The 24954-nt window shown below is 56.0% G+C and overlaps 1 protein-coding gene across 3 annotated transcripts; it reads right to left on the reverse strand.

Moving 5' to 3' along the window:
• Nucleotides 1-231: 231 nt before the first annotated feature.
• Nucleotides 232-23238, reverse strand: ASIC1 (acid sensing ion channel subunit 1). Of its 3 annotated transcripts, XM_054507060.2 has the most exons (13): nucleotides 22872-23238; nucleotides 22022-22217; nucleotides 19778-19780; nucleotides 6349-6442; nucleotides 6049-6204; nucleotides 5294-5421; nucleotides 4861-5011; nucleotides 4420-4476; nucleotides 3824-3977; nucleotides 3297-3388; nucleotides 2705-2784; nucleotides 2512-2616; nucleotides 232-2348 (listed from the first exon to the last, which is right to left on the reverse strand). In XM_054507060.2, exons 1-13 carry the CDS (start codon nucleotides 23231-23233, stop codon nucleotides 2244-2246), a joined length of 1683 nt encoding a protein of 560 aa, XP_054363035.1. In that variant the 5' UTR covers nucleotides 23234-23238; the 3' UTR covers nucleotides 232-2243. The 3 variants fall into 3 exon arrangements, with proteins under 3 accessions (XP_054363035.1, XP_045729428.1, XP_064447329.1); XM_045873472.3 differs by lacking the exons at nucleotides 6349-6442; nucleotides 19778-19780; nucleotides 22022-22217; nucleotides 22872-23238 and adding an exon at nucleotides 8428-9497 and having other exon boundaries at nucleotides 6049-6199; XM_064591259.1 differs by lacking the exons at nucleotides 232-2348; nucleotides 2512-2616; nucleotides 2705-2784; ... (1 more) ...; nucleotides 6349-6442; nucleotides 19778-19780 and having other exon boundaries at nucleotides 3909-4476; nucleotides 6049-6199.
• Nucleotides 23239-24954: the final 1716 nt, after the last annotated feature.

Below are 24954 nucleotides of genomic sequence, written 5' to 3' on the forward strand. Positions count from 1 at the left end.
CTTCTCTTTGGGACTTTTGTTGTCTTTCACCTCGCCCTCTTTTCCTGGCCAGTGGTTGAAACCATTCCTGGTGTGATGGTCAGTCGGCCCCATCCCAGGAGGCTCAAGCCTTCTTACTTCTCCCTGATTGTTTGGCCCCAAGCTAAGCTCAGCTCTAGGCACTTCTTGGTAAGGCCTCAGTACTGTTCAAATAAGAGAAGAACGACACTGAAGAGATGGTTGAAACCCAGTTTATTAGACCAGAGGCATGCGTCACCCATAGCCCTGCCTGCGGTTCCCCATCCGGCGCACACCCATGGGCCTTGCTCCTGCTTCCCTCTGGAGAGGTCTGATCTCCAAAGAACTTCTAGGAACCAAGAGTTCCCGAAAATCCCATAGCCTCACTCTGCAGCTCCAGACCAATGCACAGGTGACCTGCCAAAGTCCTGTTCTGGGGTTGGAGACCAAGAGACAGTTGGGTAGAGAAGGCTTGGGAAGGGGTAGGGCTCTGGCCTAGGAGGAGTGCCTGGGGGAGGGGGCATGGCAGGCCCTCTACCTCATTCATTTCTCATTAAGATAGGAAGGGAGGGACAGAACAGCGGAGCTTTAAAAACTACCCCTCTAGGCCTGTATTTTTCCCACCATTACCAAACCATACCTCACCAGAAAATATAAGTGGTGGGCTTGGGTATCAGGTGCGGAAAGGAGGCTGGGCACCCAGACGAAAGGAAAAGTCACTGACTGCGGACCTCAACTTCTGCTTGTCAGCACCCCACTGCTCCAGCTACAAGTCACCAATCCACAGCTCCCCTTGTCTCTGATACCCTTGGCTTAGTGTGCAGAGCAGATCTCCATTCCCTGGGTGGGGGGCTCTGTCTGTAGCTACCCCTTCCCTGGGGAGGCCACAGTCAGCCGGGCAAAGGGCATTGGGATGGTGGAACAGGGAAGGGAATGTTAAGGCTACAGGGAGGGCGTAGGGTGCCCGGGGTTGGGGTGAGAGGGTGAGGCCAGAAAGAGGCAGAGCTTGTGATTCACAGCTTCCTTTATGTCGCCACCGAGACAGTGCGAAGGTTACAATGCGCGTGTCGTCTCCTTGTGCTTCTCAGAGGGATGTGTGTACACAGTACAGACACCAGGGGAGAGAGTCCAACTCTTTATACAGGCAAAGGCATTCAGAGACCAGGGAGGGAGTGGAAACACAGAAAGGGGAACTTTGGGTGGGAGGATGGTTCTTAGAGACAAGAGGGGATGGGATAGAGACAGACAGAGTTAGGGGAAAGTATATACAGAGATATAGCAATATAGAGTCTGTATCATATAGAAATAGAAAATGCAGATGAGGTTGTTGAGAGAAGCAAATGAAGTTGGGGAAGAGGCCTTGGGAGAGTTCCATAAGAAAATTTATGGATGTGGCCCTCTGCAGGGGCCCCTGGGAGAGGGACCAGTGAGGTTAGGCACCAGTGCCCCTCTCCCTGAGCTGGAAGCCAACCAGCTGGATCTTTCATGGGATGGTAGAGGAGTGCTACCTCTTGGGATTTCTCTCCAGCAGTTCTGGGGTGGGGGTGAACTTACAGGTATCAGGATGTGGCCTACAGCACCAGGGCCACATCTTCTCCCCATCATCCACTTCTTCAGGGGATACCCCACCCCCAACTCCCTAGAGACTTCACATGTAAGGGGGTGGGGATGGGACTAGGGTCTTCGTTCCTGCCTGGAGACTTGGGATTGGGGGGGGTCACTGGGCTGAGAGGGTCTCTTAAGGCTGGGGAAGCCCCCCCCCCACTAGCCCTCCCCTTCAAGGTACATTCTCTGGTTTGGGGCCAAATTCCAGACCCCAAGGATCCCCTCCACCCCCCACTGGGAGGGGCTTTGGTGACTGGCGGCAGCAGAATGTAGGTGGACACTCAGATGACAGACAGACAGAATTCAGGCTGGGAGCTGGGGGAGGCAGCATGGAGCAGAGAGGGGCAGCCTGAGGTCACCTGCCCCTTTCTCTCTTTTTAGTTAAGTTTAGTTTGTTGTTGTTGTTGTTTTAGATTAGTTTCGGTAAAAATAAAAAGAATGGGGATAGAGGCAGGGAGAGGGCTCTATGGTCAAGATTCCTTCCTCACCACAGATAAGAGGAAAGGACTGCCCAGGAGTGGGGGTCTACCTTGGGAGGGGGGAGTGAGTCCCCAGGGCAGATGTGGGGGGGGCGCAGCCGAGGGCCCCCTTACTGTCCTAGCCCTCCCCACCTAGGCCTTTGGTACAGTGGCCTGCGGGGCTCAGCAGGTAAAGTCCTCAAAAGTGCCTCGGGCCGGATGGTGAGGTAGGATGTTGGCAGCATATGTCATCCCGGCAGGGTGGCCCCGGAGGCTCTCACACGGGTTCTAGGGGAACGGCACAGGACAGGGACTGGTTATCAGAAGGGCCACAGGTGGTCCTGGGGCGTGGGGGAGTCAGAGGAGAAAAGGTGGTAAGGCGGGAGGGGGGGGGGTGGGCCTGGGGGGGGAAGGGGCGGGGCTGGAGGGCACCTCTCTCTCGCTCCCTCACATGTCTTTTGACGTCATCCAGGCTAAGGGCCACACCCTTGTCCGCGCTGCTCCTTTTGGCCTCCTTCTGGCACTTTCCTCTTCTGCACAGCTTGTGCTTGATGACCTGGGACGGAGGTGGGGTGGTGAGTGGTTGGGCGGGCTAGAACCCCGCCCCCCCCGTGACCCCACCCCAACGCCCCACCCCCGCTTACCTCGTAGGCGTAGTCAAAGAGCTCCAGTACCGTGAGGATGCTGGCCCCAATGAACAGCCCCATCTGGCCCCCAATGTCACCTGCAGGGGGGCACGGGGAGGTCAATGGTGTCAGGACACCTGGAAGCAGCAGAGCTCACTGGGACAGGGGCAGGCAAGTCGTATTTGCAAAAAGATCGACAGCCTTTGTACGGAAGGAGCACAAAGCAGTTCTGGTGGGGTTCTTACTTTCTTCTCTATGTTTTTCTGCATTTTTCTACTTTCCTAAAGCGAACAGATATTATTCAGAAAACATAAAATACCCCAACATTCATTCTCTGGGTAAATTTTCAAAGGCTTATGAAATAGTCCCCCATTCATGCCCACAGGCCTGTCTCTTCCACTTTGCCCTAAGAGAAGGTTCAGCCCCCTCCTCCCACTACATACCAAGACAACAGTGTTTGGGGAAAGGCCCTGGGTGGCGGGGCGGGGTGGGGGGGGAATGGCAGGGGAGGAAGGAACGTGTGGGACAAAGGTGGGCAGCCTGCTTTGGGTGGTAGGGTGTCGCACCATGCCCATGGCATGGGAAGGGGACAGTGCCGTGAGCAGCTCACCCAGGAGCCCTGCAATTTCATAGGCCTTCTTCTGCTCAATAGTCTCATAGTTGAGGACTTCAAAGAAAATGTCCAGCACCAGGATGTTCTCCCTGCAAAGGGGTTGGGGGAGGAGACCTAGGTTCAGGTCACATCTCTGTCCCTCACTGGCTAGATGACCTTAGCAAGTTACCCTCTCTGAATCTGTCTCTGCATCCATAAAATGAGATGTTGATGGCGGTACCTGTCTTGTAGAATTGTCGTGAGGATCAAATGTGATGGCAAAAACGAAAAGACGCTCTGCACACTGGCAGGCATAGAGTGATCCCAGTTACAGCAGTGAAGATGAAGATACAGAATGAAGCACCAAAGAGAGGTGCTTCCTTTGCTTGTTCCAACTTGATCTGCCCTCCATGCCCATCCCAGACTCTTTGGTTGTCTTCCCCTTGTCATCTCCAACTCCTCCTGTCTGCCGGCCCCTCAAAGCCCCCTCATACCCTTTACGGTCCCAGCCCAAGGGCCCTGCCCTGCACAGTCAGAGCCCTTACCCTATGTACTGCTCAGACTTGTTGAACTTCTTGGCCAGGTACTTGGCTGATGCTTTGCTGGGGATCTTGACCATGGACAGCTCCTTGCCATAGCGGGTTAGGTTGCAGGGCATTTCACACACACAGTACTCCTGGTCCTTCTCCACCAGGAAGTCTGTGCTCGACCAGGCGAGAGGCACTAGCTGAGTGGTGCCCTTCAGCCAGCACCTTCCTAACATGAACACTCTGGCCCTGTCCAAAGGAAACCTGGGCCCCTTTCTCTTTTTCTGACCTGTCTTCACCTCAGCCCTGTGCCTGCCCTGTGCCCACCTTGTGCTCCCCATGGGTATTTCTCAATCCTATATCTCATTGCCTCAGGGCCCTCGGGGGTCAAGCAGCTGAGATGCTGATGAGAGAGGGCCCCTCCCAGGTACTCCTGCTCATTTTTCAGAGGGGCCTTTAGAGATGCTATTCCCAGCTTTGCTAAAGTCAGACACAAGAGAGTTCAAGTGAAGCCTGATCCAGGAGTTACTTGAAGCTTCTGGGAACTTGGTCTGAAACCCCTATGCATGTGGCTCCTTCCTTCCCCCAGACTGCCCCAAGGCAGGGGTGCTCACCCAGAGCAGGATCCGCACACTCCTTGTACTGTTCTGGAGTGCAGTATGGGGCATCCCCTAACAGAGGAGAAAAGACAGTGGTGCAGGATGGAGATTAAAGGGTCTTGTGATGATGGTGGTACCAAGAGCCTAGAAACTGGAAGATGGGAGTGGGCTGGAGGGCAGGACTAGCTAGCCCCCAGCGTGTTCTGCAGGTGACCCACCCCACAGTCCATCCCTCCTAGACCCCTTCCCGCACGTTTCTGTGGGTACAGGCAGGAATTGAGGTGAGAGGGACAAGAGCTTTAGGGGTATGGAATGGGGTTAGAACTGGGCTGGGGAGAAGGCATTTAATCTTGCTTCTGTGTTGGCAGGAGGTTGATATGCGTGGGGAGCTGGCGAGGGGCAGTGCAGTGCAGGCTGAGGGGCCCCAAGATCGTGTCTGGAGCTTTGGGGCCTGACCTGGCATGTGCACCATACGACAGTTACAGTTCTCCACCAGGTAGCGTGTCTCACAGTCGATGCGGCAGGCAGTAATGCTGTAGGAGTCGAAGAAATCCGAGTCCATGGTAACAGCTTTGCAGGTGCCCCAGGGCGGGGGCAGGTAGATGAGCTGCTGGGAGAGCCGGGGAGCTGGGGGGTGTGGGGACTTCTCCCCGAGTCACCTTGATGGACTTCTCTGACAAGACGCAGAGCTCGGGAGTCCTGCTCCCTGTCCCTCGGCAGACTCTGAGGGTCTCACAGTTTACAGAGCATTCCTGTTCATTCATGCTGCTCACTCATCAGATCGGTACCCAGGCCCTAGCTCACCCGTCCCTCCTGTATTGATTACCCACCACTCCATCTCGATCCCTCAACACCCCACCCTGGGACCAGCCTCCTGTGGCCCTCTCACCCGCTGCTCCTGGCAGGACACAAAGGTCTGGAACCCCGGGGCCACACCAAAGCCCAGCTGGTCGATGAAGGGAGGTTCATCCTGACTGTGGATCTGCACTTTGATGCCCGCTTCGAAGGACGTCTCATCTATGGGAATGAGGGGCAGGGGGTGGATTGGGAGGGCTTCTGACTCCCTAACCTCCTTCAGAGCTGGGGCCATGCTACCTCTCCTAGGGATAAGCACAGTGCACACTGGGACACTGGGGGAGGGGTTAATCTATAGGGGCCCTAGCCCATCCCCAGCCTCCTTCCGGGTTCACTAGCTCCATGCTGCCCTGATGAACCTTGTATCCTACATACTTTTCTTACCTGGCTTCGGCTGTGCATCTTGGTGTTTCAAATTCTTTCCCAGACACTCTCTATTTCTCTCCCTCCTCATCTCCCTTCTCCCTAGCTCTCTCAACCCCAAGGTCCCCTGAGACCAGACTGACAGCAGGCAGCCCAAGAAGAGAGGGAGTTATTTATAGAGCGAGTGGCGGCCACTGGTGGAAAGGGATGGCTGGTTACCTTGGAGAGTAACTGAGCCAGGAAGGGGGAGCTAGAGAACTGTGAGGGTGGCAGTCAGGTAGAGTTGGAGATGGAGATGGCAAGATGCTGGGAGGAAGGGAGGAGAGCCTGAGTCCTGCCTCAGGTCCCACAGTGGATCTCAGGAGTCCCCTGGTGGAGGCTGATGGCTAGGGCCATGGGAAGGGGCCCCTGAGAGAAGTGACATACCAGTCTCTCCCCATACAGGCAGGTACTCGTCCTGCTGGATGTCCAGCATGATCTCCAGCCCATTGCCAGTCCCACCCTTCATGGTCTTCAGCCGTGGACGCCCATCTCGGCCCGAGTTGAATGTGTAGCATTTGCCATACCGTGTGAAGACCTGGCAAGGGCAGAGTGCAGAGCCTGAGAGTCCTGCCAGCACCCCCTACTTACCAAGGGCTGTCCCCAGACCCCTCCGCTGCTGGAATCTCAACACGCTTCAGGAACGGTCCCTTCTGTGCAGCGCATTCTCCATTTGTCCTCCCTCCTGCTCATTCTCTGCCATTCTTTGCCCTGATATGGGCCCCAGGAAAGCTGATCCCTGTGGGGTGCACTGCCCATGTTCTTCTGCCACTTGGACAGGCTTCGGGTTGGGTTGGCCAACGCGAGCTATCAGTGAGGGATCAGAGGGCAGGAGGGAGCTCTCGATCAAGGTGTGCATCCTTCCCCACCCCTCACCCCTCTGAGAATGCTCTGGCAGTGGTTTCGATCCTCTGAGACTATAGATCCTGCCAGGAGGGCTCCCTGCAAAGCACTGCCATTCCCCTGTGCCCCTTTAGCCTGTTGGTGACAATTTCCCACTATCACCAGGTGCCTCAGGCCCCTTCAGGCAGAGTTTCCTTCACTCTGCCCACAGCTCTATAAACAGTCCCCTTGTTCGAGTCTTTTCAATTAAACTGAGTGGCAGTCTTCTTCCTGCTGGGACCCTGACATACACACCTCCATCGCCAGGATCCCATCACTGCCATTCTCCCGGTCCCTCCTTGGGACCTTCTCTTCAGGCCCAAGCGCCCAGGGCCTTCTGAGATAGATCTTCTCTTCTCCTGGATTTTGCCCCAGGCATCTGAAATTCTGCTCTCCCCAAGGTCCTTCCCCCAAACCAAGCTAAGCATTTTCATTTTCTCCAGCCATTAGCCCCTTGTGTCCATCATTGTCCTGTCATCACCAGAACCTGAGAGCAGACCCAGTTGCCATCGCAAGGACCATGCTCACCCAAGTCCCAGCTTTGGTACTGGATTTGGTACTGAGCCTCCAGGGCAAGGCATGCTTGGCAATGCTTGTGCAGAACTAAGAGGGCCTCAGAGGAGCTCTCTGCCCTGGGGGCAGTCTTCCCACCCAGGCCTCGAGCAGCCCTTATCGTGGCTCTGATGACAGCCACAGAGGGAAGAGCGAACCAATTCTTTACGGCCCTCTCCCCACAGTTTCTCAGAATGTTTCCAGGTTCCCACAAATGGGGTGAGTGTGCTTTTCCTACAGCCTGATGGTGACAGAGTCCACGGAGTGAGTTAGAAGGTAAGGACAGACATAGCCCAGAGAAAGACAGAGACAGTGTCAGGCCAGACCAGAGCGGTCGGTGGTGTGGGGGGTACTAGTCCCCTTCTCCCTTCCTAGAACAACCTCCGCCCCCATCGAGAAAAGAAAAGGCAAAGTCCACAGATGAGGTAGAGAGGGAACTCCCACGACTCCTAACCTCCCAGCCCGCTACCAGGTTTTGTGGCATTCTGTCACAGGCTCAAAGCACACACCCCTGCCTACCCTTCACCTGGGGGCGTGAGGGACTCCACGGGGCTGAGAACGCCAGCCTTGCTTGGGCTGAGCTGTGCTGCGGGCCCGCGGACTGCTGCTGCCACCTGGTGGTTCTATGTGAGAAGTGTCTGCTCTACCCTTAGGTCCAGAGGAAGCCAGGTTGACTCCTTCGTTATCCCATGTTCCTCTATTTCCTGGCCTGCCTGAGGCCCAGTGGCCCAAACCTCCAGATCCCTGTCTGCAGTTGGTCCACAACGCACTTATATGATGACACCCACCTGCTCCTGCGCCAGGGCGGAAGTGGGGGATGGGGGGGGGTGTAGTGTGTGGGAAGGGAAGGTCTGGCATCTGGCACCTGGCGGGGGTAGAAGAGTCAGGCCAGACAGAACTGGAAGCTGAACTGGGGAGCGGATGGGGTGCCACTTGGTCTCTCAGCAAGGAAGACCCTAAACTCCAGAGTGGGAGGGCAAGCAGGAGGCTGACTCCCCATTGAGGGCTTCCCCAGGGAAGAGGATCCTTGATCACCTAGAGCTGCGGGGAGGGGAAGATTTAGAGGAAGACTGTTATTCTCCCTCAGACAGTCAGACAGACGGACACACACGCACACACATACACACACACACACTGTAGGAGGAGCACTGAAAGACCAAGTGAGGATGCACTCAAGTCCCTGCTGTGGTCACTACTTGGGGGGGGGGGGGGGGGCAGGTGAGGTGGGGGAGGGGCAGGATGGCCACCAGCCCCAGCCCCAGCCGGCGACGCTCAGGGTGAGCCGTGGCAGACACCCCTGGGGGACGGTGCCAGGCGTGGGCCCCCACTCACCACCGAGAAGTTGTGAGGGCCACAGGGCCCCCCGCAGTAGGAGCAATAGAGCAGCATGTCCTCCAGCCGGTGGCAGGAGCGATTGTAGAAGCGGTGCAGGTTAAAGGGCTCCCCAGAGAAGGCCTCGGGCCCCGGTGGGGCAAGGGGCACCCCAGGGTCATCACTTTCGTCCAGCCCCAGCATAGGGGCCAGGTAGAGCAAGTCGGGGTAGCTGAGCTGGGACAGGCGCACAGCATTGGTGTTGCAGAGGGTGACGGCCGGGAAGGCCAGCTCCGTGGTGGCCACCTCGTCCAGCAGAGTCACGTGCGGGTAGCTGAGGTAATAGGCGACACGGTCCCCCACCTGGCACAAGAAGGCACCCAGGGCCAGGACAAAGGCCACTGCCCACAGGGCCTGCCTCGGCCCCGGACCCTCCTCCACGAAGATGTGGCTGGCGCCGTGCAGGGTGCAGCTGTTGGCAAAGGCCACCAAATCCATGGGCGAGTCCCCCTCTCTAGGCTCCTTCCTCACTGCCTCCTTTTCCTTCTCTTCTTCCTCCTCTTCTGATTCTGAGTTGTCCCACTGTTGCTGCCGCCGCCGCTGGTGGGGACCCCAAACATCTCCCAAGGGCCCTGGGGCCTCCTCTCCAGAGGAGAAGGACACAGAGCAGAAGATCTGGATGGGCATCTTCTTCAGGGGCTTCCTGGCCCTTGGGGGATTGGCAGGAGAAGGGAGAAGTGGATAGGATCTCGGGCAGAATCCCGCAGGGCCAGCCACCCAGCCCGAGTCAGCCAGGTCCCGGCAGCCCAGCCAGCCGGCTGTTCTTCCTCACCGGGGCCTTGGTGGCGGAGTGGCTGAGATGGGGCGGGGCGTGGAGAGGAGGACCTGCCTGCCCAGCCGGGAGGGGGAAGAGGGAGGGCAGGCATCTGGGCTGATGAATAATGGATGGCAGTGGGAAAGGGAGGCAGATGGAGAGGAGGGGGGCCAGAGCCCCTTTCCGGTCACCAGCTCCAGCAGGACAGAGAGGGTGGAAGACAGTGGAAACCATGGAAAAGCCTCAGGGCTCCAGGTGAGATGGGCCCTAGGAGATTCTTCTGCTCCCACAGCCCGGAGCAACAGTCCCTGCCCCTCCCCCATGACGTTCAAGCCTCCCTATCACCCTCCCATCTGCTCCTCAGCATCTCCCTCGGTCTTCCTACCCCAATTCTGGGTCCTCACCCCCATTCTCACCTGGTGCAGCCGTTCCCTTGAGACCCTGGAGCTCTGTACTCTCTCAGACCTCTAATTCCTCCTTGACTCCCCCTGACTCATAATCTCCCCCACTCCAGTTGTTTCATTGACCACACCCCCACCTTTTCCCAATACACTCCTAAGACCCCAGTTCCCTTTCAGTCAGTACCGTGACCCCAATTTACTCTGTTACCTCCTGAACCCTTAATTCCCCTGCAATCATTGCCTTGACCTCCAATTTCCCTCCAGCCAGTCCTTGACCCCATTTATCCTCCCCTCCCTCCCCTGACCCTGGCTGAGCTTCAAGTCAGCACCCTCCCCCATGCTGAGCTGCACTTAGGTCACTCTCCCCTCCTCCACCTTTCCCTTCTGTGGCTTGGGGGGCAGCCCAGGTTCCATTAGCAGAGGTCTCTCACTGACCACAGACTCAGTTATGGCCAGTTCCCGGCACCAGGGGGGAGGGACCCCGTCTCTTGCAGCTGAAAGGCTTCCTGGCAGATCACCACTCCCCCTCCCAGCTTGCCCACCCCTCACTGGTCCAGGAGAGGAATTTGAGGAATCCTTTCTGGTAGGTGGAAGAAATTGAGATCAGAGCAATCTGCTAGGTCAGGTGGAGAGTGTCAGGAACCAACCTGGGGTGCCCCGCAAAACCCTCAGCCCTAGCCCTTCTGAGGGTCCCCTTGCCCCCAGGTTACCATTCTCTGACCCCAGGTCCCTGGCCCCTCTGTGCTCTGGTTACTCAGGGCCACTGATTGAGGAACTTGAGCCACCAGTCAAGTCTCCAGGGCCTAGAAGGTGACCTGAGGGGAGGAGTGTAAGGGAGGGAGGGAGCGAGGGGAAGCATGTTAACCCTTCCTCTGCAGGGCCAGAGACAAAGCAGTGGGGGTCAGATGAGTCTACTTGGGCCTTGCGATTCCTTAACTATCCCACAGCCCCAGTCCCCCTTCCCCTCCTTTTCTCCTCTCCCTCCCTGCTCCTACACCTCTTCCCTTCTCCATTTGCATGTGGGGACCCTAGAGTATGTTGGGGATGGGAGGCAAGATGCCAAGTTCCAGCAGAACTGACTGATGTGGGACCTTTGGCTTCAACTTCGCTGCCAGGGACACAGAGGCCCCAAAAGAAGAGCAGCCTTTGAGATCTGGCTCCTCTCCATCCTTTCCCCATTGCCCTCAGACTGGCCTCCACCTCTTTTGCCTAAACATTGGCCTACCTGGTCTCCCTAACTCCCTGCCTCTCCACAGTTTCTCCCCACTTTATATAATTCTGTATGTAATTCTGACCGTTCTCCAGCCCTGAGATCTTCTTCACTCCTTAGTGCCTCTTGGTGAAATCACCCCCATCTCAGGTAAAGTTATGTGAGGCCTTTGCAATTTACCTTCCAGCCTCCCTTCCCCACCCCTCCACAGCAGTTTAGCCTCTAGCCACCATGCCCTTCTCCCATTCTGCAGACCTGCTAGGCTCATCCACAGCTCCATGCCTTCCCTGGACTCCATCTGGAGAATTTCTCCTCATTTTTCAAGACCTTGCTCACACGTTACCTCCTCCAAGAAGCCTTCCCTGACTGCACAGGGCATAGTGAGTACCCACCCAGGAAACAGAATGAAGGGCCCAATTCTGCTCAAGTCCCTTCAGGCATGAGTAGTAACCAATAGCTCCTTGAGGACAGAGACTATGAGAATGAAAGAGCAAGACGCAGGGACCATGTGAAGAAACTAGAACCAAGGAAGACCAGAACACCCAGGGCAACCAGCGAGGTCACTGCAGAGATGAGGAGAGAGATAAACCCTCATCCCACTTCCAGCTGTTGTCCTCAGGCTTCTTCTGCATGAACTCAGGGGTTCCTTTTGTTTCCGGCCCTGTGTGCATTTGCTTCCCCCCTACCAGACCTCAGCTCTCAGAGGGCTCTGCACGTCAACAGGCTGTGTTTCAGAGGTAAGTTCTAGGCCTGGGTTGGGGGTGGGGAGGCTGCAGCTACCCATGTGTTCCACACCCCCTAGAGGGCACTGTTCCCCACCTTCAGACTTCCTGGAAGGGGAAGCCGATTAGACCTCCAGAGGGAAGAAACTAAGGCAGGGGACACTTCCACCACGCGGCTTCACTAGACAGAAGGACATGCACACCCAGAGAAGCTTCAGAGGACAGCGCATCCAGGATGGCAGGACCCGTCTTCCCCCACACCAACACAAAAACCCACACTGCACACCTACACATCACCACACACAGCTCCCTTGTGGGGCAACACACACACACACACACACACCAACCGCAGTTCCTCCCTCCTCTAACATCCTCTCCCGCCTCATCTTGTTCCAGTAGACCAATCCAAACTTTTCACAGTAATGGGAGGTAAGGACAGTCTCAAGCATCACATGCAGACCCGCAAGCACACAGAGGCCCCAGGAGAAGTGGCCAAGCAGACACCCATGCAGGACAACACCCACTTCTGAACCCTCTGTCCAAGGAGGCAAGCTTTCGCCCGGTCAATCCCTACCCAGGACCGCTCTCAAACTGTGTGGGGCAACTCAGTGGTTTCTGACTTTCTCCGCATCTCTTTCTAAACACACCTCCCCACCCCCCGCCCCGCTGCTGCCAACATCTGTAAAATGTTTCATGCTTTTCAGTGGCTATCTCATGGGATCCTTATACAACCTAGTGAAATAAGCAGGTTTGAGTAACCTCACCCCCATTTGACAAATGAGGAAACTGAGGCACAGTGACCTGTTCAAGTTTCATGGAGAGCAAGTGGTGGGCATGAGATTAGAGTTAGATCATCCCCTTGCAAATCCCTCTTTTATTCTTTCATTTACTCATCAACTATTTCCTGAGTGCCTATGTGCTGAGGACACATGAAGAATATACAATGGACTGGGGTCCTGCCCTTGTGGAGCTTACTGTCTAATGGGGGAGACAGACACCATTTTCTAAAAATTGCACAAGTGAATATTTAATTGCAAATCATGGTAAGTGCTATGAAAAGATAATTTGGCTCTATGGGAGGGAGTGACAGAAGGATCTGACCCACCCTAGGGAATCAAAGCAGGTTTCTCTGAGGAAGTGATGCTTGAATTGTGATCTAAAGAATAATGAGAATAAGGAGGAGTAATTACGTCTGTATGAGGTGGGGTGGGGGAATATTCCAGAGGGCAGAGTCATGCAAAGGCCCTAAAGACCCCAGGTGGATTGGGTGGAGAGCTCAGAGGAGGAGAATATAGCCGGAGAGCCAGAGCGGGGTAAGAACAGGCTGGATAAACAGGCAGGACCCAGACCCCTCCGGGGCCTTGAAGGTCACAGCAAAGATTCTGGTCCAAGGACAATAGGAGGTGCACCATGGAAGGGTTTCAAGTGATCAGAGCAGTGTTTTGAAGAGACAACTTGGGAACAGCCAGAGGAGGTGCTGGAAGACCTGTCAGGAAACCATCGCAGGGTGTAGGTGAGACAGGGAGTGGACCGGCTTGGAATGGGGTGATAGGGTGGAGATGTTTAGGAGCCAAGAGTGGCAGATCCCGTTAAGGGAGGTGAAGGAGATGGAATGTAGGGATGCTTGCTAGTTTGCATAAGTGGCTGAATGGTGGGGTGGCTCACTAGGCCAGGAACACAAGGAAAGGACTAGTTTGGGAGATAAGATGTTGAATTTGGCTTTGCACATGCTGGGTTTTTCGAGCCTCGGGGACATCCAAGTGGAGATGTGAAGAGGGAGATTGGCCACCGGCGCAGAGGCTGGGAGGAAAGAGCCGGACAGAAGCACACATCTGGTCTAGATGCTGACTGGAGTCATGAGTGAAGACAAGATGGCCCAAGGATAGAAAGTCGAAAGGAAGGAAGGGAGGGAGGGAGGGAGGGAGGGAGGGAGGGAAAGAGATCGAGCTTGATTTGTCAATATCCACCAAAGCCAAACAGAATCCCAACCTGTGACTTAACCACAGCCCCTAGTTATATACCCAAAATATGAGTACACAGAACAACCAGAAAACATAAGCAAGAATGTTCATGGTAGCTTTATTTATAACAGCCAAAAAACTAGTAACAACCCAAACGTCTAGCAAGAGTAGAATGGACAAATACATTTTGGTTTATTTATATAATGAGATACTACACAGCATTGACAAAGCGCTAACTACCACCACACAAAATGAGACAATCTCAGAGACAAAATCCTAAGCAAAAGAAGACAGGCACAGAAGTGTGCATACTTTATGGAGGATACTGTACTCTAGGAACTTCAAAACAGGTGGAACTTATCTGTACTGACAGAAGTCAGAATAATGGTTAACTCTTGTGGGGTAGTATTGACCAGGAAGGGGCCCAAAGGAACTTTCTGGGGTGTTGGAAATCTTTTACACTTTTTTTTTCTTTTTTGAGAGAGAAAGTGTGTGATGAGCAGGGTTGAGGGTAGGGGCAGAGGGAGAGGGAGAGAGAGAATCTCAAGCAGACTCTGTGCTGAGCACAGAGCCAGACACAGGGCTCGATCTCATGACCCTGAGATCATGACCTGAGCTGAAATCGAGAGTTGGATGTTTGATTGAGCCACGCAGGCACCTCAGGAAAGAACAATTTAAAAAAGAGGAGGTGGTCAACCATTTTGAATGTTGAGAGATTAAGAATAAAAAATGTTTGCAGGATCTGGCCACATGGAGGTCGCTGGTGGCCTTAGCTCTAACCGTTTTGGTGGAGTGCTGGGGGTGGGCAGAAGGCAGCCTGAAGTGGATTGGACAGTGAGTTTGAGATGAGACAATGAAGACAGTGGAATATATATATATATCATTTTTCAGAATTTTGTGTGGGAAAGGAAATGGGGGGGAGGGGCTGGAGGGAGCTGGGGAGTTGAGATACCTTTGGTTTTTGGTTTTTGGTTTTTATGTTAACCTCAACCCTGATGCATAGTAAGTGCTCAATAAATGCTAGCTGTCGTTGTAGCTATATATTTCAAGATGAGAGAATCTTAAGCATGTTTCAGTGTCAACAGGTAGATTCCACTGGAGAGGGACAGACTGACTGTAGACAAGGGAGAGGCAGAATCTTTAGGGTAACATTCCTATACAGGTAGAAAGAGATCAGATGGAAAGATTAGGTTGAGATTTCAGCCTAGAGAGGAGGGATGCTCCCTTCCGAGAAGGGGGAAGGTCTTGGCTGAGGCTTCTATCTTCTCTATGAAGCAGAAGACAAGGTCATCTGCCGAGGGCGCGAGGCGGGCCAGGAAGGGTGGCTGTTTGAGATAAGTGGAGAAGTCTGCAGTAGTCACTGGGGCCAGCAAGGTGACCCGGAAAACAGGGAGTTGCCAGGGGGCACTGCCCACCCATTTCAGGATATTGATCATGAGCACAAGGTGATTTCAAGCTGGCCTGTTGTGTGACCTCCTCTGGCAGAGCCTGGCTGCCCCAGAGCCGCCTGAGGAAAGCCCGTGGTGGGCCATCCATAGGGTTGGGGTTTGGCCAAACGGTGCAGTGAAAAGGCAGAGGAGTCAAAAGGCTTTGGTGTGGCCAGCCCAAGTCTGGGTTCCTTCTCCTTTGCACTCTTGCTTTTGCGTCTTGCCGCCAGCTTCTTTAGAGAGCATGGCAAGCTGGGGGCCGGACACCCTCCTCCCCCTGCTCCACACACCTGCTCTTACAGTCACACACCAAGAAGCTGGACTTCGAAGATCTGAAGTCAAGGTCCCACTCTGGCATTCACCGGCTATGTGACCTCGGGCAAGTCACCCAACATCTCTGAGCCTCAGTTTCCTCATCTCTCAAGTGAAGATATTAATACCTGCCTGCCTCCCAGAATGAGGAGGATCATGAGCTAAAGTAAAGGGAATTTGTAAATTGCAAAGCACGACTGGAAGAGATGATTAATTTTGCTGGTATGTGCTCTGCATGCGACCAGAGGTTTGCCTGCACACAGGTTCCCTCCCACAACCGCACTAAGTGAGCTGCGTACGCCCCCAAGCACATCCACACACGTCCACTACACACCCTAATCCACATCCACGTTCCTGCACACTCGGGGCACACATGCAGTGAGCGTGTCACAGGAAGGCTGAGTCGGCCGCTGTCCATGGTCAGGGCCACTGCAGCAGTCTCACCCCAGGGAGGTCCCCAGCCTGGCTGGCTGATGCAACGCATCAATTAGAGATGCACACGCTAAGCTGCATGGCCCAATCTCTCAGCCCCCTCCCCGCCGGGACTGCAGCCATGTCAAGGGGGTGCGGGTGAGAGGGGTGGGAAGGGTTTTCTTTCCAAGAACTCACAGTAGCTCAGAAAAACTACCACTTGCCCTCCCTCTCCCCCGGGAGTGGCCTTGGAGAGCCTGGGGTGGCAGAGTCTCTCCCCTTACAGTTTCTTAAGGGAACTTCCCCTCTAGGTGAATGCACAGCTGTTTCGTGCTCATTTTACAGTTTTCCATGAGCTTCCTCATGTCTGATCCATGTGTCTGGGAAAGTCCGTACTGCACAGCCATTCCATGCATGGGCCAGGACGGGCTTAGCCAGAGAGTCCCAGAGGCGGGAGGAGGGGCTGCCCCTTGGCAAAGAATCATTTAGCCATCTATTTAGGGCCTCCTTACCTCACAGGAAATTGTGCCTAGAAGCCAGATGGAACTATGCCTAAAATAGAACCCAGGGGGTCCCAGTGTCCAGCCACATCCTCCGCCAGAACTAGGCACCACTTCTCAGTCTTGCTGTCTGCTTCCCAGTTTTGCCTCCCAGAATCCCCACACAAGGGTCCTGACTGGAAGGTTCTCGGCCCGAGGTTAGAAGCTCCCGGAGCTGCCACCTCAGACTTCCAGTGCTGGCAGGCTTGTGCTCCAGGGGCCTTGCCAACGGCAGGCAATGACCCCTGCTGGACAGCGGTGGGCCGCGCACCTGCTGCAGGAGGACAGCCCGGCGGAGACGCCCCACAGTCTATAAAACTGGAGTTTCTGAATCGCTGAGCTGGGCTGGGGAGATTGGAAGGACTCCACCTAGAAGTCCAGGGTCCTGTGCTACCTGGCACGGGACTCCCTGTTCCCTGCGGCTGCCTTTGTTACCATCCCCACCGCTCAGCTCAGAGCCTCCCTGGGAACCGCACTTCATTCTAAGCTCCCTGAGGGCAGGAACCGGGTCTGTCTGTTCGCCCCTACACTCTGGCGCCCAGCGCGGGGCCTGGCACTTCGAAGGGACTCTGTCACAGGAAGGAACCAAGCGGACCTTTGCGTTTCCAACAACCCGGCTCTCCCACATCATGCCACCTCTCCCCCAGAACTGAAATTGCCTTCCACAAAGTCGAAGCATGCTCAGAAGCAACCTCCACCCACAGCAAAAACGTGGGACCTCTCGGCAGGCCTCCCCCCTGCTTCTTGGACACACACCAGGTGCAGCAGTGACCATACCTTTGAGTTTTCTGCAGGCTGGGGCAGGAGAAAGGCCCAAGGCTTGGAAGCACTCCTCCTCCCCACCCCTGCATTTCTGACTCTGCCCCCAGAGGCATTTAGTTACTTACATCAATTCCCTATTACTTTAGCCAGCAGCCCGGAGATCAATTAACTGAGAGTAGTAGCCTCTTAGCTAACTGCAGTCTGGGAGAGAGGTGGAGTCCAGAACGGCAGGGGAGGAAGGAAGGAAGGAGAGGGAGAGGAGGTGAGAGAGAGGAAACTACGTTATCCAAAGGATGCTGGTGTGTATAGGTGTATGAGAGAGAGAGACAGGAAGGGAGAGAGAGAGAGAGAGAGACCCCACCTGGGTCCCCTGGATTCTTGCAACTGGCTCCACTCCAGTCTCCTACCTCCAACCTCAGATACTTCGGAGGGAGAGAGAGAAAGGAAGGATAAGTCTGGAAGGTTAACCTCGCCACTCCAGCCTCTCTTCTGTCCCGCTGCAATCTGTGCATGCTCCCCTTCCTGCCTCCCCCCCGCCCCCGCACAAAGACCACCAAGCCTCTGCCCCTGGGCAGGGTGCCTCAGGACCCTCCTGCTCTCTACAGCAGTCTGGGCAGCCTTTTCCTTCAGCAGCCCCTCCACTCGCTGCTAGCTGGAGGGAAGAGACCCAGGTAGTGAGGCCGGGCCCTCCCCAGGGACTCCTGGTTTGAGCTGCTATGGGGTGGGAGGCGGGCGAGGCAAGCTCGGGTGTGTGGGTGTGAGGGGTGTCAGTGAAGGGGCAGAGCTAAGTCGGGGATAAGGAAGCCCTCATGCTGGCCTGGCTCTCTCTGGGACCTGCCATCCCTGGCTCAGCTTGCTTTAAGATGGCCTCTCCCACCCCTCTCCAGGTCCCAGGATCACCCACCTACACCCACCGCTTCTATCAGCTTCTCATCCCTGTAGATGCTCCAGAAGAGTCCTGTCCCCCTCCAGAACCTTCATGGGATTTCCGTGCCCACCCCCCTCACTCCATCTCTCCTCTAGGGAATTCCTGCCTCCACTCCAGGGTCCTGGGGGGACTCCCATGGACCCCCTCAAGGATTCGTGTCCCCTATCCCTTGTCCCCCAATTCCACCCCCTCCTGAGAGAGAATACTGTCTCCACTGCAGACCCACCCCCAAGATTTCCATTTTCTGCCCTCCCCTTCCTTCTCTTGCAGGGTCCAGAAATTAATTCCCCGCTCTCTCTCCCCCAGGCAAAGGCTCTGGGTCTCAGCTGGAGGAGGAGGATGGCATAGGGCTGACTGGGCAGCCATCTGCCAGCCCCCTCCTCTTGGGGCTGCTCAGCATTCCAGCCACATAGGCGCTCCCACTGCCAGGGACAGATAAGGTGCAGCTGGAGGCTGGCACCAGCTGCGACTGTGCTCACTCCCTCCGGCCCCCACCCAGACACGGGCACACAGCTGCGCCCCTGGTCCCCCTCCATGGAGCCCCTGCCCTGCCTTGGCCTGACTGGCCTTGAGGTGGGGTGGGAGAGCAGAGCCTCAGACCCGTTGCCCTGGCGACCAAGCATCCCACCTCAAAGGAAAAGGGTGGCCAGGGAAGAGGGGTCCTTGAGAGTGGGTCGTTGGTTGCTTTTTTGGTAGTTCAAGAGAGCTACTAAGGTTGACCCTCTGCCTCTTCAGTCTGAAACCAGTTTCTCCCAGATTTAGCCCAGGTTTCCCATATTTATCCCCACTCTCCCAAGCTGACTCAGCTACAGCTGGGGGATGGACCCAGTCAAACACTCTGTGACCACCAGTCCATCCCCCTGCGGTTGACCTGGATTCAGAAGCACATCTGAGGGGGAACACTCATCACTGCAGACCCCTGCCAGAGGAGGGACCAGAATATGCCCCTTCCTATGCCTCCTGAACTGTCCTCCATGAGCAGGGTTCTCACAAGTTGGATGATTTTGGCCCTTGGAAACCCACAGTGGACTTCACATGTACCTGTGCACATTTTATTTTGCAAAAACTTTGAGCCAGGGCTTGGACTTCCAGTTAGAACCTCTGTTTCAAAGCAGCAGAAGATGCCAAGACGGTCTCTCCTAAGCTCTGACCCAACAGGCAAATGTTTTCTGTCAGTGCCACATCTGTCCAGGGGCTAGAAACACACCTTTTGACCTAGCAGAGAATGGCAAGGATGGAGAGGCAGATGTTAACTATTAGACCAAAGGAGAAGAGAGAGAAAGTGGAGCCTGTCTACGCCCCTTGGTACCAGGGAGCTGGAGGAGGGTGCCGGAGCCCTTCTTTGCCCCCACGGAGTTGTCAGACGTGGACTCACAACCAAACTCCCATCTGTGTAGGATGTTCCTACACAGAACATCCATAAAGGCAGAAGTGGTAGAGTTCCTGACGCAGAAACATTGACAGGGAGGTCAATGAGAGAGGGTAGAAGGAGGGGCTGAGAGCCTTGGGTGCAGCCAGATTCCGGGTCAAGTCTTTGACATGGGCTCAAAAACATAAAAAACCTAGTCTTCCCTGACAACCCAGAACCCAGAAATGTCAGTGCTGGGCCTGCCTGCAGGCTACTAGCTCTCATATCTCCCCCCGCCCCAACCTCACGCAAGAGGAAGAACTCAGATTGCTCCAGAACTTTGTGAACCAGTCGTATCTCCATCTGACTACTTAGAATTGTCCCCTCAGATAACATGGACCAGTCACATTTCAGTATCTCCATTTTCATGAACCTAACATGTCCTAGCATCATCACCTGGAATCTTTCTGGACCTGAGGGACAAATGGAGCCTCAATTAAACACTTTCTATGGACTACTGTACCCCCACATTATACCTTCTCAGGTTGAGCCAAGTATTCTGCCCTTCATCTAATACTACAAACCATCCAAGCTAATGGGTTTTCTCTTCCTTGCTGCTCCCTTCTGCTGTGTATTGGGTATGCTGCAGAGGAGGAAGGCTCTGCCTTTCACCCTCAGTTAACTTCTACTACTCATTGGTACATAGTTGGTGAGCCTGGGAACCCTCAGGCTCTGGAGAATCCAGGACTTTCCCTGTTTTGAGAAAGGATAAGAGGGAAGTGGTTAATGCATCACCCTATGCTCCCCATCAGCTTGGCTCAGCAAGGAGTATGGTCATGTAACCTTTGTCTGGCAGGATTGACAAAGGCCCACGAAACTGGTCTGCAGAGCAGGGATTAAAGAGATTGGGAATTCTTGTGTAACCTCAGCAGGAAAAAAACAAGCATGACCACGGCTCCAACATTTCTACACAAACAAATGCGGCTCATGCTCCCATAATGCTAGGAGGAAGCAAGCAAGCAGGGGAGAAAATGAGCAGGGAGAAAAGGGAGTCTCTGAGAGCAGAGAATTAGGGGCGGGCATGGATAGCTAGGGGATCCTAGGGGAGACTGGGTTTTCAAAGAGCAATCACCAGAATTGGAAGTGAACACGAGGACTGCAGGGTCAGCAACAGTAACAAAAAGAGCACACTAGGTTGGATCTTTACAAGACATGAGTTCTAATCCTGAACCTGTCACTAACCAGCTACTTGAGCTCAGGCAACTCATTCCACCTCTCTGTGTCTCAGTTTGTGCATCTGTAAAATAGAGATAATATGGCTATTTATCCAGGGGATTGAAGAAGAGCCTACAAAGCATTCTGAAGAGTTACGAGCATCAGTCTCTCATCTGGTGTTATTTTTCACATCTGGCTTCAGGTCCTTTGGTCCCTTTCCAGCCTCTGTCTGGTTGTAACCTCTTGGGGGCCTGTATGACTTGCCCAGGATCACCTGGCACATGAGATACAAGTCAGTTCCCCTAACCCTCCCCGGGATGCTGGCTTTGAGGCAGCCCCATCTGTGGGGAGTGGTGGGTGGGTCTGTGGGGCAGCTCCATTCTTTTTTTTAAAAATATTTTATTTATTTGATGGAGAGAGAGAGAGCTCGGGCACATACAAGCAGGGGGAGTAGCAGGCAGAAGGAGAGGGAGAAGCCGGCACCCCAGAGAGCAGGGAGCCCGAGAGTGAGATGCGGGCTTGATCCCAGGACCCTGGGATCATGACCTGAGCCGAAGGCAGATGCTTAACTGACTGAGGGGCATCTCCATTTTAAGAAGCAAAGAGATGGGGGCGCCTGGGTGTCTCAGTCGTTAAGCGTCTGCCTTCGGCTCGGGTCATGGTCCCGGGGTCCTGGGATCGAGCCCCGCATCGGGCTCCCTGCTCAGTGGGAAGTCTGCTTCTCCCTCTCCCACTCCCCCTGCTTGTGTTCCCTCTCTCGCTGTGTCTCTCTCTGTCAAATAAATAAAGAAAATCTTTAAAAAAAAAAAAAGAAGCAAAGAGATGAAGAAGAAGAAGAAGAAGAAGAAGAAAAAGAAGCAGCAGAAGAAGCAGCAGCAGCAAAGGGAGCCTCCAGTTCGGCCATCACTGTGTACCCCAAATAATCTCTCCTTCCTCAGACACTGGCTCTTGTTGGCCAGGGGGGAACCCAATCAGACAGTATGCATGTGTGTGTGGGAGGGGGTGGCACAGAATTACCTGTCTAGCTATGTGAGAGAAAGCTTCCCTTACTTCCCATGTTTCGCGGTGCTTCTCTAACTTAAATTCAAATCACCTGCTAAAATGCAAATTCTGATTCAGTAGGTCTGGGAAGTGGGGTGGCTCAGTCCCGCAGTTCTTTCAATCTCTCTGGTGATGGTCCTTAGACCTCATTTCAAGTAACAAGGCTGCAGCTTACCCACCACCACATCCAACTCTGACACCTGTGGCCCAAAAAGTAAGCGTGATGGGGTGGGGGTCGAGCCAAGCTCTGTGTGTGTGTGTGTGTGTGTGTGTACCTCTGTGTGTTGTGCACTGAGCGCTCTCTTTCCTGTCATCGTGGTCATGAGGCTGATGCTGAGGCCCTCACACAGAGCAAATGGACCCCTGTGCTGAACCAAGTCCCCTCCTGACAGAAGCAAACCCCAGGGACACACAGCTTCCTCTCCGGAGTAGCAAGCTTGATGGGAGGTCCTCGGGCTCCTAATCCTCTCCTCCTCCTCAGGGGGCAGGACTGACTCCTGCCCCACACCAGGGGACTCACTCACCACCTTGAAGTCTTCAGCGCTGCAGACCTCCCCCCGGAAGTGGCAGGAGAGCAGCATGTCTCGAATGTCGTGCCCCGCACGGTCGTAGAACTCGCGCATGTTGAAGGGCTTGGGCTTGAAGCTGCGGAAGTTGGCCTTGTCCTGCAGGATCTCCAGCTGCTTTTCATCTGCCATCTGTGTGTCCGGTATCTCATACCTGGAGGCCAGGAGTGAGCGGTGAATGGATCAGCATGACCTTCAGTCCCTGCCTCCATTTGGCCTCCAGGGTCCCATACCCAACCTTGGTGGGGGAGGTGGTGGCAGGGATCCATCTGGGGTCAGCTATCAGCCCCGGGGATCTGGCCTGGGCATAGGCACAGGAGAGGTGGGTGTGTCCAGAGGACCTGCCCCATGGGGTCTGAGAAGCTGTTAGGATGTGCAGTGGCTGCATGGGTAAGGGAGGGGTGGGCAAAGAGATCAAGGCAGGGGCTGTCTTTTATACTACAGTCTCCACCCTTTAAAGATGGTCTGCCCCCAGCCCTCAAGTGAGGAGGAGATCAAGACACACTGGCAGGAAGGTGGCAAAGGTCACTCCAGAGAGGCTGCTGATGTCTCACAGCTCAGGCTGGGTAGGGGCAGAGCTGTTTGGGACTATGCTGCGATCAGAGATAGGGTGCCCTTAATTGCGTTGCTCAGCAGTACCCTGATTCCTTTGCTGTGAGTGGCAGGTTTGGGGGTGCCCGAGAGACAAGACAGGGGGGTCCGGGCTCTATAGTGGGTTTCGAGAGGCAAGCACCTGAGGGGGGTACCCAGGAGCTGGGGTGCATGCAACTCCGGGAGCCCAGCGAGCAGCCAGGTGGGAGCCGCCCACCTGTTGTTGAGCAGGGCCAGCAGCTCCCCAGCGTGGTACAGGTCATTCTTGGAGACTTGGCTGAAGCGGAACTCGTTGAGGTTGCACAGCGTGACGGCGGGGAAGGTGAGCTGGGAGGCGGCCACCTCGTCGAGCTTGGTGACGTGGTGGTAATGGAAGTAGTACTGCACCCGCTCGGTGCACACACACAGCAGCACGGCCAGCGAGCCCAGGAAGCACAGGGCCCAGAGCGCCCGCTTCAGAGACAGCCGCTCGTAGGAGAAGATGTGCGCCAGGCCGTGCAGCGTGGAGCTGCTAGCGAAGGCCTGGATGCTCACCGGCTGGACGCCGCCCGCCTCCTCCTCCTCGGCCTTCAGTTCCATGCTGACCGAGGGGATCCTGGGGAAGGGGGCGGGGAGAGTCTGTTATGCTGAGATAAGAGTACACATGGAGGTCCCTGCAAAGGCGTCCATTCGGGATCCCCATCGCCAGAGGTCACTGCTTCTGGGGCAGGAGACTTCCCTCGTGTGTGAGCCCAGAGGTGGCTGACCAAGGGACGCACTCCTAGAAAAGGGTTCCTCCAAATGCAGGGGCTCTGGGGTCAGCTCAGGCCAAAAGAATGCTTTCCCAGGCCAGGGGAGACCCCAGTTGTAGACATCCGAGAGCGAGAGGGAAGTCCCAATATTTTTCCACAGGCAGGCACAGGAGTTCCCTCCAGATGTGGGGTCACTCTGGGACAGGAATGTCCACCCCATCCTGGAGACGAAAACTCCCCCAGACGGACAGAACCCAGGGTCAGGAGCTCCTGGCCAAGGATGTCCCCAGGACCGGGCTTTCACCCGGGTAGGCTAAACCTGGGCTAAAAACCCCTCAGGGAGGGGGGGAGGGGCCCAGCCCGAGTCCTCACCTGCGGGCGTCTCCAGTTTTAACGGCGCAGGCTGTGTCTATGTTTGGGGTGGGGGGTGGAGGGCAGCCCGAGGTGGATGCATGGTGGCGGGGACCGCGGTTCCCTATGACAGCTAGCTGTCCCCGCCCCGGACGCAACCCCCCTCCAGTCCAGCTTCTCGACGCAGCCAGATCCCCTGCTCGGCCCCCGCCCCCCTCCCCAGCCAGCGAGCCGCCCCAGCAGCCGGGGAAAGCGAGAGGGGAGGAAAGTCCTGGCTTCGGGGCGCTGGGGAGTCCCGCAGCCAAAGGCGGGGGTATCGGAGACCCACCTGAGGGGGCTTCGGGAACCCGGCAAGCGGCGGCGGGTCCTGGGGCGCGGGGCCGGACGCGGGCTCAGCGCCGAGCCGCGGAGGGGCTCATGGCCCGGAGCGGGAGCCCGCGGCTGCCGCGGCACGCCGCGCAGAGCCCTGCAGGGAGCGGCCCGCCCGGCCCGGCTCGGCTCGGCTCCGTCCGCTCGCCCGCGCGCGCTCGCTCGCTCGCCAGCCTCGGCTCGGTCCGCCCGGGCTCGGCGCGGTGCGCGGTGCTCTCAGCCCCGGGATCTGCAGGGATCCATCGTCCGGCCGGGAGGCGGCGGGAGGGAAGGCGGCGGGGGGAGGGGAGAGGGTGCGCGTGCGCGCCTACGAGTGTCTGCGAGGGTGTCTCTGGGCCGGTGTGCGCGCGGGGCCCCCGGACGCGGGAGCGGGACCGAGGGCTCCCCCCCTCCACGGCTGCCTCGCCCCCTCCTCCCGGCCGCTCTCCGCGGCTCTGCCTCCCTCCGGTCCGGGAGCCGTCTCCCTGCCTGCGAGGCCCTATGGCTTGTGTGTGTGACTATGTGTGGCGTGTGTGCGCGCGCACGCGTGCCCCCGCGCGCGAGAGGGAGGGAGTCTGCCCCCAGCGTCCCCCTCCCCGCGCTGTCTCCGGATCGATGCTCCTGCCTCTGCTGCTGCTTCCTCTGGTGGCACGCGCGCGCGCGGGGGGGGGGGGGGCGCGCGCGCGCGCACACACACACACACACACACACACGCAAGCTCCGAGTCACACTTGACTGATTCAAGCACTTGCTCGTATGGAGACAGAGACACTCATAAGACCAGAGTCACACCACGCCACTCACAGTCACACACACACACACCCCACAGATACCACACATCCCAGAGGTCTGGCCTACAGGGTAGGCACT

The sequence above is a fragment of the Mirounga angustirostris genome, unplaced genomic scaffold (genome assembly GCF_029215605.1).
Source record: "Mirounga angustirostris isolate CCGP_5_RB_7025 unplaced genomic scaffold, mMirAng1.0.hap1 SCAF_5, whole genome shotgun sequence".
Lineage (NCBI taxonomy): Eukaryota > Metazoa > Chordata > Mammalia > Carnivora > Phocidae > Mirounga > Mirounga angustirostris.

What these genes read in the sequence shown, in the direction of transcription:
- ASIC1 (XM_045873472.3), bottom strand. Translation starts at nt 9,093, where the DNA reads ATGCCCATCCAGATCTTCTGCTCTGTGTCCTTCTCCTCTGGAGAGGAG. An exon ending in AAGTCTGAGCAGTACATAGG is followed by an intron (nt 3,389 to 3,823) that starts GTAAGGGCTCTG and finishes ACCCCTTTGCAG; the next exon opens with GGAGAACATCCTGGTGCTGG. An exon ending in TGAAATTGCAGGGCTCCTGG is followed by an intron (nt 2,785 to 3,296) that starts GTGAGCTGCTCA and finishes GCCCCCCTGCAG; the next exon opens with GTGACATTGGGGGCCAGATG.